Source organism: Budorcas taxicolor, chromosome X (genome assembly GCF_023091745.1).
Source record: "Budorcas taxicolor isolate Tak-1 chromosome X, Takin1.1, whole genome shotgun sequence".
Lineage (NCBI taxonomy): Eukaryota > Metazoa > Chordata > Mammalia > Artiodactyla > Bovidae > Budorcas > Budorcas taxicolor.
Genome location: NC_068935.1, coordinates 119,987,424 through 120,003,009, shown reverse-complemented (window position 1 = coordinate 120,003,009; position 15,586 = coordinate 119,987,424). Strand labels below are relative to the sequence as shown.

Below are 15,586 nucleotides of genomic sequence, written 5' to 3'. Positions count from 1 at the left end.
CAGTGTACTCAAAATATTTCAGGAAGACTAGATTGAAAGATGCATGTGGGAAGTGTTAGCAGATAAGGGGGGCCCTCAGCTACATCATGAGTCTCAGGTCAAGCTCAGGGGTTTGAATTGCATTTCAGAGAGTATATTTTTAGAAAGAACGCTGGCCAAGTATGAAGAATGACTTGGAAGGTAGTGCTGCTGGAGACAGGTAGGCTGGGCAAGGGATGAGGGCCTGGATGAGGGATAGCACATTGACAGGAGGCACACGCTGGAAAGATAGAGTCTGACTGAGATTCATCAGTTCATCAGATTAGAAAGGAAGTCAGCCCTTTGTTTTTGTTGGAGAAGCTATTTATTGTGTTTGGAACTGGTGAAGGTTTGGAGAAGATGGTTGGGATTTAGAATGAATGCATGTGGAACAGACAGTTGAATATAGGCCTAGAAAGAGAAAATGTTGAGTTATAATATCACTGATTCTCAGCCAGGGACAATTATGCTCCTCAGGAATCATTTGGCAGAACTGTGCACACATATGCATGGGCATGCATGCTACTTGGCATGTAGTGGGTAGAGGCCAGGGACAGCCTCCATGATAAAGAATTATGCAGCCTAAGTGTCAGTAGTGCGGAGAATGAGAAACAGTGATATATATCTGCTTGTTGTTCAGTCACTAAGTTGTGTCCGGCTCTGCAACCCCAATCAACTGCAGTGTGCCAGGCTTTCCTGTCCTTCATTATCTCCCTGAGTTTGCTCAAATTCATGTCCATTGAGTCAGTGATGCTATCTAACCATCTCATCCTCTGCAGCCCTCTTTTCCTTTTGCCTTCCATCTTTCCCAACGTCATGGTCTTTTCCAGTGAATCGACTCTTCACATCAGGTGGCCAAAGTATTGGAGCTTCAGCTTCATCATCAATCCTTCCAATGAATATTCAGGGTTGACTTGCTTTAATTGACTGTTTTGATCTCCTTGCAGTTAAAGGGACTCTCAAGAGTGTTCTCCAGCACCACAACTCAAAAGCACCAATTCTTTGGCTCTCAGCTTTCTTTATGGTCCAACTCTCAAATCCATACATGACTACTGGCAAAACCATAGCTTTGACTGACCTTGGTCAGCAAAGTGATGTCTCTGCTTTTTAATGTGCTGTCTAGGTTTGTTAATACACTGTCTAGGTTTGTCATAGCTTGCCTTCCAAGGAGCAAGTGTCTTGGAATTTCATGGCTGCAGTCACCTTTCAGTGATTTTGGAGCCTAAGAAATTAAAATCTGTCACTGCTTCCACTTTTTCCCCTTTTATTTGCCATGAAGTGATGAGATGGATACCATGATCTTCATTTTTGAATGCTGAGTTTTAAGCAAGCTTTTTCACTCTCCTCTTTGACCTTCATCAAGGGACTCCTTTAGTTCCTCTTCACTTTCTGCCATTAGAGTGGTTCAGTTCAGTTCAGTTGCTCAGTTGTGTCCAACTCTTTGCGACCCCATGGACCACAGCATGCCAGGCCTCCCTGTCCATCACCAACTGCCGGAGATTACACAAGCTCATGTCCATTGAGTCGGTAATGCTATCCAACCATCTTATCCTGTGTCATCCCCTTCTCCTGCCTTCAATCTTTCCCAGCATCAAAGTCTTTTCAAATGAGCCAGTTCTTCACATTAGGTGGCCAGAGTATTGGAGTTTCAGCTTCAGCATCCTTCCAATGAATCTTTAGGACTGATTTCCTTTAGGATGGACTGGTTGGATCTCCTTGCAGTCCAAGGGACTTTGAAGAGTCTCCTTCAACACCACAGTTCAAAAGCATCAATTCTTTGGTGCTCAGCTTTCTTTATAGTCCAACTCTCACATCCATACGTGACTACTGGAAAAACCACAGCTTTGACTAGACGGACCTTTGTTGGCCAAGTAATGTCTCTGCTTTTTAATATGCTGTCTAGGTTGGTCATAACTTTTCCAAGGGGCAGGCAGTGGTGGTTCAGAGGTTAAAGCATCTGCCCGCAATGCGGGAGACCTGGGTTCAATCCCTGGGTCGGGAAGATCCTCTGGAGAAGGAAATGGCAACCCACTCCAGTATTCTTGCCTGGAGAATCCCATGGACGGAGGAGCTTGGTGGGCTATAGTCCATGGGGTCGCCAAGAGTCGGACGTGACTGAGCGACTTCACTTTCACTTTTCTTCCAAGGAGTAAGTGTCTTTTAATTTCATGGCTGCAGTCACCGTCTGCAATGATTTTGGAGGCCCCCCAAAATCCCATCTATTTGCCATGAAGTGATGGGACTAGGTTTTCTAAATGTTGAGTTTTAAGCCAACTTTTTCACTCTCCTCTTTCACTTTCATCAAGAGGCTCTTTAGTTTTTCTTCACTTTCTCCCATAAGGGTGGTGTCATCTGCATATCTGAGGCTTTTGATATTTCTCCCAGCAATCTTCATTGCAGCTTGTGCTTCTTCCAGCCCAGCATTTCTCATGATGTACTCTGCATAAAAGTTAAATAAGCAGGGTGACAATATACAGCCTTGATGTATTCCTTTCCTGATTTGGAACCAGTTTGTTTTTCCATGTCCAGTTCTAACTGTTGCTTCCTGACCTGCATATAGGTTTCTCAAGAGGCAGGTCAGGTGGTCTGGTATTCCCATCTCTCAGAATTTTCCCCAGTTTGTTATGATCCACACAGTCAAAGGCTTTGGCATAGTCAATAAAGCAGAAGTAGATGTTTTTCTGGAACTCTCTGGCTTTTTCCATGATCCAGCGGATGTTGGCAATTTGATCTCTGGTTCCTCTGCCTTGTCTAAAACCAGCTTGAACATCTGGAAGTTCACAGTTCACGTACTGTTGAAGCCTGGCTTGGAGAATTTTGAGCATAAAGTATACTTTACTAGCTTGTGAGATGAGTGCAATTGTGCAGTAGCTTGAGCATTCTTTGGCATTGCCTATTTTGGGGATTGGAATGAAAACTGACCTTTTCCAGTCCTGTGGCCACTGCTGAGTTTTTCAAATTTGCTGGTGTATTGAGTGCAGCACTTTCACAGCATCATCTTTTAGGATTTGAAATAGTTCAACTGGAATTCCATCACCTCCACTAGCTTTGTTTATAGTGATGCTTCCTAAGGCCCACTTGACTTCGCATTCCAGGATGTCTGGCTCTAGGTGAGTGAGCATACCATCATGATTGTCTGGGTCATAAAGATCTTTTTTGTATAGTTCTTCTGTGTATTCTTGCCACCTCTTCGTATCATCTGCATATCTGAAATTGTTGCTATTTCTCCCAACAATCTTGATTCCAGCTTGTGATTCATCCAGCCCAGCATTTTGCATGATGTACTCTGCATATAAGTTAAATAAATAAGTTGGTAGTGTAGATGTGCACATATTCTCCCAGGGTAGGGGATCCAGAGGTGATCAAGACAAAGTGTCAGGTGTTTTTGTGTTCGGTAAATATGCCCACCCACTGAAAGTGTAATGCCTAAAGTTGTATGCAGACAATTTATGAGAGCTTATGTATTTCTAGTTATTTTACAACTATGTAGCCTTCAAAAGTAACCTAGAATATGGTAATATATTCTTGTATTGCTAGTTATCTTTATTTAGTATATTAGTGCCTCCTTTTCATAATACAAAAGAAGTGAATGTGGAACAATGTCCACGCAGCCAGATAAAAGGAGAGGAGATATTGCTACTTGTCAAACTTGGATTCTGTATTTTTAGGTCTGGGAGGAATCCCAACCTCTTAGTTTTATCAATGAGAAAGCTCAGACTTAGAGAAACTAACTTGTTGCTACTAGACCTAGAGAGGGAAACTAACTTATCACTACCAAATCACTTACCTTGTAATTGGCACTTGAAACCAGCACTCAGATTTCTGACCCCTGACATTTTTTTTTGAACTCACATTTGTATACAAATTGATACAAATAGGTGTTCTATCTTTGTAAAGCATTTTTTCAGCATACAGTTCTTATTCCCATCTAGCTCTGGGAACTATGTAGGTAGTATTATCCCAATTTTAATGAAGGTAAAGCTGAAGTTAAGAGGCAGTGAGGAGCCTAGTGTCTTGGGAATGGTGGAGATAGAGGGTAAGATGCTTATTAAATCCATAGCCCTTGCTCCTTGAACATCTTAGAGAGAAGACACATATTTTAAGGATAACAGAGAATAGGAAAATAGGAAAAAAGTAATCTAATATATTGAGGATGAAATAAAAGATATTTACCAAGCAGAAGAACTGAGTAACATGAAGTCCTGCTTGGAAACTGCTGAGACTGGGAATAGGGAAAGCTTAGATAATGGTTGGATTACCAAATATCATAATATTTATATTTCTTCTACTTTTCTCTTCCTCATCCTTCAAAACCATTCATTTTGCTCCCCCTATTATGCTAATGTATAAAAAAACTTTCCAGTTTATTTATAATTGTATGTCATCAGTAACAGAAGAATCCTAAAGCCGTTTGAGATTTCACTTGTCATTCTCTTCGTGCACTATTTGTTTCAAATTTGACCTTATCCAGCATTTGCCTAACTTAGAAGGTTGTTGTTTAGTTTCTGCATCATATATCAAGTGGATTTCTTGTTAGTGGATATTGCTATAATTAAGGTATGCTTTTGGAATAAGAGCTTGAAATGTTTTTTGTTGTTGTTGTTGTTAACTGAAAAGTTGGTATTTTCTCTCTCATTTAGTATTAATAAGCACTGTTTTAGTCTGTAAGAGCATCTAAAAACATTTTATAATCTTTGAATGAATGCATGGTAAGACATTAGTATCCTGTTCTAACAGAAAATAAAGACCCCCACCTTTATCCTGGCCTTGTAAGGAGACCCTGTGACCACACACCTCAGTTGTAGTTGGTCTTAGATCACTGCTGTTGTTAACCCCAGAGCAACAAACATGCTTTCTGCTTAGTAAACCACGTCGTGGGTGTGTTCTGAACAAATTATTTTCTCTAGGTAGCAATTTTTGGAGATAAACTTCACATTTCCTTTTTAGTCCCCACTACCCTTCCCCTGTCTTCAGAGGCTCAGATTGGGGTTAAAACACCCTTTCGTATTAATTACTGTTCTCCCCACCCCCAGCCCCACTCCTTTCCTGTTCCCCCCTCTTTCCCCCACCCCCAATGGCACTGCTCTGCAAAGCCTGCCATGATTGATATGATGGCAGTGCTGTCATTCTTCTTAACCAAAAAAAAGTCATTTTTGTTCTAGTTATTTTAATAGAGTCCCATTAAAGATGTATTGCTGACTGAAATACCGGCATGAAGGGCTCTCACTGAGCTGAGCCCAGGAATTAAGAAGTCAGGAAATCGGCTGCTGCATTGCAAGAGAGCCTTGTGTGACACCGAATCTCCTGATTGGGGAGATCATTACTGCTATTATGACTCGACTTGCGTAGGAATTTTAAATTCCATCTGAATGTCAGTAATAACCCTCTTAGCAAATTATCCTGAATAAAATCACGAAGGCATTTTATATAATAGGTGTTGAATTACTGGATAGATTTGCTAATTAAATACTCTTTGTTCTGCTGCAGTTGACATTACAGGGTAAGATCTTGAACAATTATTCTCAACAGCTGTACTTTGTTAAGGGAAAAATTAACCACAAAGTTTATTTTTTTACACTTGAAGTTGGCAGATTTTTGAAATGTGCTTGAAAAAATTCCATCATCCAATTGGTAATGAGTAGATAAATATGCAGGTGTTGCTATGAAATCAGATAACTGCAGACTGCCTTATTAATGAATTTAGCAAGCCTTTATAGCCCTGTTTTCTAGCTGCTGGCACTTAGAAAATGATTTTCTGTCAGAATGGGTAGCTTTAATATTAGGCTTGTCACTTTGAAATGAACTTATGAACGGTTATCTTGTAATCACTGTACCTTGTGTCCAGTAGACCTTTCAGGATACCTGTGGCTTTTTTAAAAAAAAAAAATGCATTTCCTTAATGGAGAAATGTCTGTAATGTATAAGTTTTTGACTTCCAGAACATTGATGTGGAACGGACTTTTTAACAAGGCAGGAAGACATGATGAAAAGAAAATGAAACATAAGGTCCAGCCCAGATCAAGCTATTGACTAGCTCTGTTACTTTGGATAAAATTGTAGTGCCTAGTTTTCCTCATCTGTAAAATGGGGTTTATAATTTAGCATTCTACAAATATTCATTAATAGCTACTGTGTACCAGGGCCTCTGCTAGATACTAAAAATTTGGTAGCCCACAGGAAAGATGGTGATTAAAACTATTGTCAGAAATTGGTACAACCTATGTGGAGACTTGTTTGGCTATGTTTATCAAAAATTGTAAAAAGGTACAACCTTTGACCCAATAAGCCCTCTTGTAGGAGTTTATTTCATTATTGGCAGATTGGCAAATTACATGTATATAAGGATTATTAAAGTGTGGTTATGAAGGTAAGCGTTATGAACCACCTACATTGATTAGTAGAGCACTAGTTAAATCATGCTTGAGATGTACAGTGGAACACTGTGTAGTCATTAAAAAGAAAAATTAAGACCGCTCTTTACATGTGAGTAAGGAATAATCTCTGAAATAAAGTACTAGGTGAAAAAAGCAATTGCAGTGTATATAGTTCTTTTTTAACTTTTTATTTCAGATTGAAGTATATCTGATTAACGATGTTGTGATAGTTTCAAGTGGACAGTAAAGGGAGTCAGGCATACATATACATGTAATAGTATATATAGTTTTACTCGTTTGCCTAATTTTCTGTCATTTGTTTGCAAAGCATCGACCAAGAGCTTTCTTCCATCAAAGGGAAACTCATTTTAGTAGCAGCCCTCACTCAGATTGTGTGTGGAAATGGTTGTGAGCTGGTGGCAGGACAGTGTGAGAATGAGTGTTGGAGCTGAGAGGTGAATGTTGCCGCTTCCCATTGGAGGTGTACTCAGGGGAAACACAGTAGGTTTGGTTCATGGTGCAAAAGGAGAGCAGAAGAAATTGGTTAGTGCACTTGTGGAGTTGGAGTGAAAGACTGACAGATTGCTCCCGAGATGTTGTACTTAGCAGGAAATAGTTACCTTGTGGGGCTGTCCGTTGTGATGAGGGAAGCCCAGCCCAGCAGGGTGGAATGGTCAGAGGGTGAAGACAACTCATGATAAGTAGTTAGTTTTGTCCTCACTGTGATTACGTTGACTTGGGTAGATCGCATTATTGCTTTTTTCTCAAAGGAATTGTCAAGTGTTTTCCCACAAAGCATTTTCCTGTAATTTAAATATTAAATAATGAAGATGAAGTAGAGGAGAGTGAATGTTTTTTATGAGTTAACTGGATTTTAGCATCTAGTAGAAAAGTGATTGAGATTACTCTGAGACCTATCAGTCAGCTAGCCAGTGGTTTTTTGAGTGCTTGTTAGATGTGAAGACACCCCACTCCAGTACTCTTGCCTGGAAAATCCCATGGATGGAGGAGCCTGGAGGGCTGCAGTCCGTGGGGTCGCTATCAGTCGGACATGACTGAGCGACTTCACTTACACTTTTCACTTTCATGCATTGGAGAAGGAAATGGCAACCCACTCCAGTGTTCTTGCCTGGAGAATCCCAGGGACGAAGGAGCCTGGTAGGCTGCCGTCTATGGGGTCGCACAGAGTCGGACACAACTGAAGCGACTTAGCAGCAGCAGCAGTAGATGTGAAGCAGAAACATGTGCTCTGACCTCCAGGAACTTGTGGTCTAATTGGGGAGGGGACAGACTGTGGACTAAAAACTGTTTCCAGGATGGGGTTACCATGATCTTAGTCCAGTGGTCCTTAACCCTGCCTGCAACATAAGAATAATCTTGAGAGCTGTTTAAAAAAATTGCTGGGGCCAGGTAGTGGCATTTTAAAAGATCCCAGGGTGATTCCACTGTACAGCCACTATTTAAACCATTGGTTACCCTGATCTGTATTCACCACCACCCACCACCCCCAGGGCAGGAGAAAGGTCTTCTTTTCCTGATAACTTAGAACACTGAGCTCATGAACAACATTGGGCGACTGTATCAAAGGTGAGGTGGACAATAGAAATGGAACACAAGGGGCAGATATAACAGATCCTCTTTAGGTGAGCATTTACAGGGCTTTGTAACATAAAGGACCAGAAGAACAGAAACACTATGAGGTTTGAGCTGAGTTGACAAGGAAGACTCTTGGAGGTAGGAAAAGAAATGTAAATGAAGTAAATCTTCTCTCTGGCTCATTGGAAGAGTGACTCTGGCTTAGAGTGATGCTTTGAAAGATGGATGCTGATCTAGAGGCAATAGCATGCAGTGACTCAGGCCCCACACTCTGGAGTCAGAGTGCCTGGGTTCATATCTTTGCTCTATCACTTCCTAGGACAAATTAATTATCTTCTATCTCACTGTTTCCACTGTTTGCCCATCTATTTCCCATGAAGTGATGGGACCAGATGCCATGATCTTCGTTTTCTGAATGTTGAGCTTTAAGCCAATTTTTTCACTCTCCTCTTTCACTTTCATCAAGAGGCTCTTTAGTTCCTCTACACTTTATGCAATAGGTTTTTGTAAATTATGTAATGCATTAATCTTCACTTTTTTTCCATTTCATTTAGATTTTGATGCATACGAAGGAGATGGTTCAGAAGGTAAGCATTTTCATTGTACAGTAATTCTTAGATACCATACTTGGTGATGTTGTTGTATTTAAGGAAAATTGTAACCCAAACACACTGGAAATGGCTTCTTACGATGCCTGGTTTACATTTATAATCCCTCCTAATGGATTATAGCCTTTTTCTTTCACTAACACTGATATAATCTAACCACTGCTTGAAGCCTATATGTGAGTGTTTCTAGCAAATTAGTAACAGTGCTAATTAGAGTTTACTTCCAGGCCTTTATACTGTATGTGCTCTAGTGTTGTTTGTGATGATTGATTTTTTTTGGCACTCTTCATATTCTGCTAACTACTAAGAATTTAATATAGATTTGTGGACCGGGTTGAAAAAACCCCATTTTGTCTCTGCTTTGTAAATTGCCCTGACCATTAAGCATGAGGGACAGTTGGTAAATACAGACCCCTCCATTTCCTGGTCTCTTATCTTTATTTTATTCAGTCCTACATTTTATTTCAGTTGAAACTAGAAACTTCCTCTGCCACTCTACTGTCTGCTTTAAGAAAATCAGGGAGATTTTTTTTGTGTGTTTTTTGGTTTATTGGGGCTTAGTCTTTGTACACTGACAATATGGGCAAGAAGAAGTGTAAACTTTTTAAAAATCATCTGGAACCTGTAATTTATATAACGGAAAATTTTGAGTTTCACTGAGTGTGATGGTCATGGTGTTTTTGTTGTTAATTTTTATAATTTTTGCTTTTCATTAGATGAATCTTGAAGTTATTTATGGAGATACAGATTCAATTATGATCAACACCAATAGCACCAATCTGGAAGAAGTGTTTAAATTGGGAAACAAGGTGAGATAATTTCATAAAATTATATGTTTCACCTACTTTTATGAATTGTTTCTGGTTTCTACATATATGTGTCCTTCTGAAAATGATAATAAACTTAGTGCCTTTGATTCTTCATCCCCTGTTTTATTTCAACTTCTACTCTAGTTATTTACTTTGAGGGCAAAAACAAAGGAAATTGGTTTTTCCATAAGTAATAGATATGTTTTACCTTTAGAAAACAGTCTAGGTTTGGTAAGTTTAAGATGTGATCACATTAGTACTTATCACATGGTCATTCATAAGGAGAAATATGTCTCTAGTTACATTCAGATATATTTTATACAGTGATAGATGTGGATAAATACCTAACTACATTATATGCATATATCTATAATTTTCACAAGAATACTTAAAATATATTTAAAATGACAAGGAAACATTTAAAAATAATCATTTTTAGCCTAACTGCTGTTCACCTAACAATTAGCAGGTGTTTTTCAATCACTTGTTATGTTAAGCTATTATCCCAATAAACTAAAACTAAGGTACCATCTTATAAGCTAACAACTTCCTGCCTATCTCCCCTAAAAGGTGTGAAATTTGAGCTGTAGTCTTTACTTAACAACAAGCTTGGCATATTGTACTCACTGGACCTTGAAAAGTTGTGTATTTTCCCTTGAGGTGATGGTCTGTGCAATGACCCTATCAATAGAGAGCAGGTGGCTGCTCATTTATTTGTTCAGCAGATAGTTATTTGCTTAAAGTCATGGTGCTATGGGAGGTACAGAGAGATCTTAGACACTATTTTAAATAGTAAAGTTTTACTGGCCATGTATCTAGTTGTTGGACTATCTAATCTCTAATTCAGTAGTTTGAAGGTAAGTACTTATGCATTTAGTTTTTAGATTCGAAAACAGTCTGTTACACAATTGTCATACATTTCCTGTAGCTGACCCTGCCACTTCTGTCCTTTGGTTGAGTGAGATGATGTATTTATAGTATTGTCTCTTTGTTTATGTTTTTATCTGTTTTTGTTCCTGTGCTTTTTCAAAGTTCTTGCATCATACCAAACATAATACTGTTTTCCATATAACCTGAGTAAATGCCTTCTGGTTTTGTGTGACTTCTAGTTCTGTTTAGATGAGCTCTTGGGAATTTGTAGCATGTTCATCTTCTCCATATTGGATATTTGAGAAGGTAACATTAATGGTTGAAATTTTCACAGGTGAAAAGTGAAGTGAATAAGTTGTACAAACTGCTTGAAATAGACATTGATGGTATTTTCAAGTCCCTGCTACTGCTGAAGAAAAAAAAGTACGCTGCTCTGATTGTTGAGCCAACATCAGATGGGAATTACGTCACGAAACAGGAGGTGAAAGGATTAGATATAGTTAGAAGAGACTGGTGTGATCTTGCTAAAGACACTGGAAAGTGAGTTCAGCTTTCGTTTTTGCTTTTGTTGTTTGCTTTTAAAAAATTCAGGCGTTAACAGTGTGGAGAACACTTGTGATTCTGCCAAGCACAAGGACACAACTTCTTTTTGTTATTGGTATTATTGTGTATTAACAGCTCTTACTGATTTGGAATGGAATCTTACAGATGGGTTAAAACTTAGAAAGAGCAAAACTTGCTCAGTAAGAGATGCTTGCTGTAAGGTGCATCTTACGAGTTTTCACTCATGATGAGGTTAAACTGTCACATTTTAGATGCTTACAGAGTTTCATTGATGTTAGCTTGTTTTTATTTTGTTTTGCTTCACTCTTTCTATTAGGAAGTCCCTTATATTGTGCTTCTGAATCTTCCTAGCGCCTCCTTAGGGCCATGATTGTTAAGTTGTCCCTGTGTTGTGGCTTCAAATGTTCTGGGATTCAAAGTGGGCCATGGAGTGAGACTGTCCCCACCCATATCATTTGTGTGTAAAGGTTCTTACTAATCTCAGGTTAATTTAAGAGCTGGTTCTCAAATACTGTATGTACCTCCAAAATAATAAATGTCATAACTGACCCCTTAGTTTTGTACATGAGACTGCAGATTGTGCTAATAAGACCTGTTTGTTTTAGGGCCACATAAAGCACCCATTTTAAAAAGACAAATCTTCAGGTACACTATGTCCCATCTTTCCAGATAATTCCTGCTTTGTGAACCTGACTAGTTCTGAAAATAGAGGGAATTTTTTCTTTAAAGTTAAATTTTAAATTAATTTTTGTGTTGCTGAATATCAGCATTTTTTTTACTTGTTTTCCAGCCTTTCACTTGCTTTCAAGTTGAAAGATTGAGCAATTGTTGCTTCTGCAAAACTACTCTTGATTAGGCAAAGTTGATCATCTGAGTGTGGGTCACTGTTAGCCTTTTATGAAATATAGTTTGAAATGCTTCATTGCCCCCAAATGTACCCAAAGATGAAACTACTTTGTATAGACTGTCGATTAGAGTGTTCTCTTCAGCTTTGTCTTTTCTAAGAAAAGATGCATCATAATAGAAGTAAATTTCTCTGAGTTAGAAATGTATTAGTAATTAAAGCTATACAAATGTTTTTGTCAGGGTTCTTTTTCTGACAAATTATAATGCAGCTGTCAAACCCTCGCTGCGCATTTTCTCAGAAATGGATAAAATATTGGCTTCCTTACTCCTTTTCTTCTTTTTTTCTCTTTTTTTGGGGGAATCTGATAGAATAACATGAAGTTTTTGAGGCATAGTAATACGATTGGAGAACACTGAGAAATATAATAAAGCAGAAGAAAGAAAAGTTTGAAATCTCTGAGTTTTAAATGATTTGCATAAAGAACTTTATTTGCCTACTTTCTAGCTTGTGGTCATCTCAGGCAGAGATACTATCAGAGAGAATATCTTGGAGCTTTATGAGGAAAGTGAAAAATTTGTCTTCTCAGATTTTAACCTATTAGTAGAATATAGCTGCTTGTGAATTTTATAATTGCTTAAAAACATGATGGAACACATATTGTTCTCCATCCACACACAAAATAGGAAGCATTAGCTGCCTCATTAAAAAAAAAGTCTCTGTATTTAAGAACAAACCTGACATTGCAAGGTTGGTAAACCTTTGGTGGAGTTAATGTTGAAAAAACAAATAGTAACGGCCTCTGGACATTAACCCTCCTGTTAGCTTTTAGTATGGCTCTTGTCCACATGTTAATCTAATGGCATTTATCTTCCTTGTCTCTCCTTTATTAATAAACTATGATATTAAAAAATCAAACCCTCTTCTTTTTTTTTTTTTTTTTTTGGCAGCTTTGTCATTGGCCAGATTCTTTCGGATCAAAACCGGGACACTATAGTGGAAAACATTCAGAAGAGGTTAATAGAAATTGGAGAAAATGTGCTAAACGGCAGTGTCCCAGTGAGCCAGTTTGAAATTAATAAGGTAAATGTGGCATTTATTACTGTGCCCAGCTGCTGCCATGTGTTTTTCTCCTCCTCCAGATAGTTGAAGAACCACCTCATCCTTGCAATTGAAATAAATTCTAGCCGGTGATGAAAGCTGCTTAACAGCTATCTCACAGACTGTGCATTAGCATAGCACTCTTCCTAGCTCAGCCCCTGATGCTCCCCTATCTGTTGCAGGGCCTTCTCTCACGGTTCTTTATTCATGGAAGCCTCGTGTCCAGAGGTGCTGTGGAGTGATATAATTGATGTTTCAGGAACTTGAGAGTATTACATTCTTCATATTCCTCCTAAGTTATAGTTGTTTGGGGGGCAGGCCTATAAACTTAGACAGAGAGCCTGTGTTTGTGCAACTTTACTGAAGGTAATCCTTAGAGGTACTGTAATCAGAAGGCATCTTTGGATGTTGTTCTTTAGTCATAAGATGGTGCTAGCATTTTCTATATATTCAGACCACTTGTGGTTTTTGTTTTTTTTACTATAAAAGTTACTCTTTATGGATAGTCTTAGTTGTTGAAAATTGAGAATATTTTTTCTTATCTAATTTGAAAAGGAAAGTCTTCGTTTCCAAAAGTGCTGTGTATTTCAAGATGTTAGGTTATAAATTTTTCTCTTTTTTTCCATTTAAAAAGAGTATCCTTACATACTCAGAAGGTAATTTTGCAAATACCATTTTATCCATTTTGTGATAAATAAATTTTGCTGTCAAACCTCATACTAAAAAGAATTTTGATGAGAAAGAGTCTAATGATAGCATTAAATGGAATTTATAGAGTTAAAACTCGTTCTTAATGCCCCTATACTAAAATAATGAGTCATTTCTGCACATCCTTACTCTTTAAAACAGTTTTACATGATAGCAATTGCAGTGTATATTATTTTGAACTTTGTTTTCACTTAAATAGATTTTACCACATACTGGTATTAACCTTAAAAATCATCATGTTTAATCTTGCATTTCACTGGTACACCTTTAATTAAAATTTTTGCTTGAGTATTGCATTTTTTAATTTTTGCTCTTATAAATTACTGAATTGAACATCTTTGTTTATTTGTCTTTTTGCTTTTGGATGAATTACTTTCTTAGTTTAGAGTCCTTAATGGTAAAATATTTGTGTCAAAAAGTTTGAGTATCTATATGGCTCTTGTCAGATTGCTTTGTAAAACAGTGATACTAATTAATAATAAAAAAAAGTGTGTGCTAATTTTACCACAGATTTTCTTGTACTATATAAGAGATATTTCATTGGTTATAATATCATTTGTGATATTTAAGTAAAGCATTGCTACCACAAAGGATGTGAAACACTATTTTATCATTGGATTTGATTTGTATTTCTTGGATTCCTAGAGAGAATGAATATTTTCTTTGCGTGTCCTTATTTGTATTTATTCTTAGGGTAAGTCATTTCTTTCCTATCCCTTAACTGAGATGTCTTTAATATCACAAAAATGACATTCACTTATGCGTGAAAAGTACAAAAAATGAGAAATAAGTAATATAAGAGGATGTGTGTCTTGGCACTAGTTCTTCACTCTAAGTGATGCAGTACATGCCTATTGGTATGGAATCACTTGTTACATTGGAGAGTGGTTTCCTTTCAGATTTTGTTTTGTCTCTTTCTTAAAAATTTGTCTGAGTTACTGTTTCAGTTTTGCTTTAATCAATTTTTGCATCAGTTCTGCAGATTGTATCCCTTACACTATCTACCTTCTTAGAAATATGGGTCCTCTGTTGCATGGGGTTCCAGGCATGAATTAGGAAGGCTGAATCCCAACATGACCACATTACTGGCAAAAGAACATTGCCCTCTAAGGTAGTGGGCCCAGGCCATCATCTACTTCTGTGGGTGACAAGACAGTGTTACTAGTGTGCAGAGAAACCTAGCCTCAGAGACACACTGGCCATCTCTGAGTTCTCAAGAACTTTCTTCAGCCTTGCTATTTTAAAGTTTTTATTATCGAAAATTTAAAACTTATACCAAAGTAAAGAGAATAACATCTTGAACCCACATATATCCATCACTCAGCTTCAGTAATTACCAACTCAAAGTCACATATTTTTATTACTACTAACAATACTGGTTAATACATAGTGTGATTTGGACTGTGCATGTATTTTTCCATGGCAGATCTGAAACCTACTTACTGTCTTTATAGTCTTCATTTCACTTGGTGTGGTAACTGGCAAATAATAGTTGGTCACTGAGCATTGAAAGAATTCCTCTGCTTGTTTAATCATCCATTCGTCAAACATGGAGTACCTCTTACATGCACAGTGCTAGAATCTGGGATATAAAGTAGAATAAGCAAAACCTAGTTGGTATTTTCAAGATGTTAAAGTGCTGTACCAAAGATACTGTTCCATTCTCTTATACTTTTTTAAATAAAGAAGAATTCCTGCAGTGTCAGTGAAAGTACAGTAAATTCTATGAAAGGACTATTTATATCATAGTTATTCCTGTGCTTGTTTATATTAAGCTTTTTATATATCAAAAGTGACAGTGTTGATTAACATTTGTCTGAATATCTGTACTGTTTAAACTTGTGAGTAAATAAGTTTTTACATTTTGTCACTTTCAAAGGAGAGTGGAATTGAAAAGTACTCTTCCACAACCATGTGACTGGTTGTGGAAGGCCTTATGATAAGATATAGATTAGATTAGATTGACTTTGTGATATCTGTACAGCTTAAAAATGGGAGGTGAGTCTCAGGTGGAGGGGTGAAGTGGTGAGCTTTACCTTTGTAGAGATTTAAGCCTTTGTTGCCAACAACAGCTGATAAACACTGTGTGTGATT

At 37.7% G+C, this 15,586-nt stretch overlaps 1 protein-coding gene across 1 annotated transcript in view; it reads left to right on the top strand.

Annotated features, from left to right (window-relative positions):
- POLA1 (DNA polymerase alpha 1, catalytic subunit) overlaps positions 1-15,586 on the top strand; it is a 290,911-nt gene that overhangs the window by 104,510 nt on the left and 170,815 nt on the right. The window contains exons 27-30 of the mRNA XM_052662950.1: positions 8,543-8,575; positions 9,313-9,405; positions 10,610-10,815; positions 12,634-12,766. Coding sequence (XP_052518910.1) covers positions 8,543-8,575; positions 9,313-9,405; positions 10,610-10,815; positions 12,634-12,766 — 465 coding nt within the window. The remainder of the gene's footprint in view (positions 1-8,542; positions 8,576-9,312; positions 9,406-10,609; positions 10,816-12,633; positions 12,767-15,586) is intronic.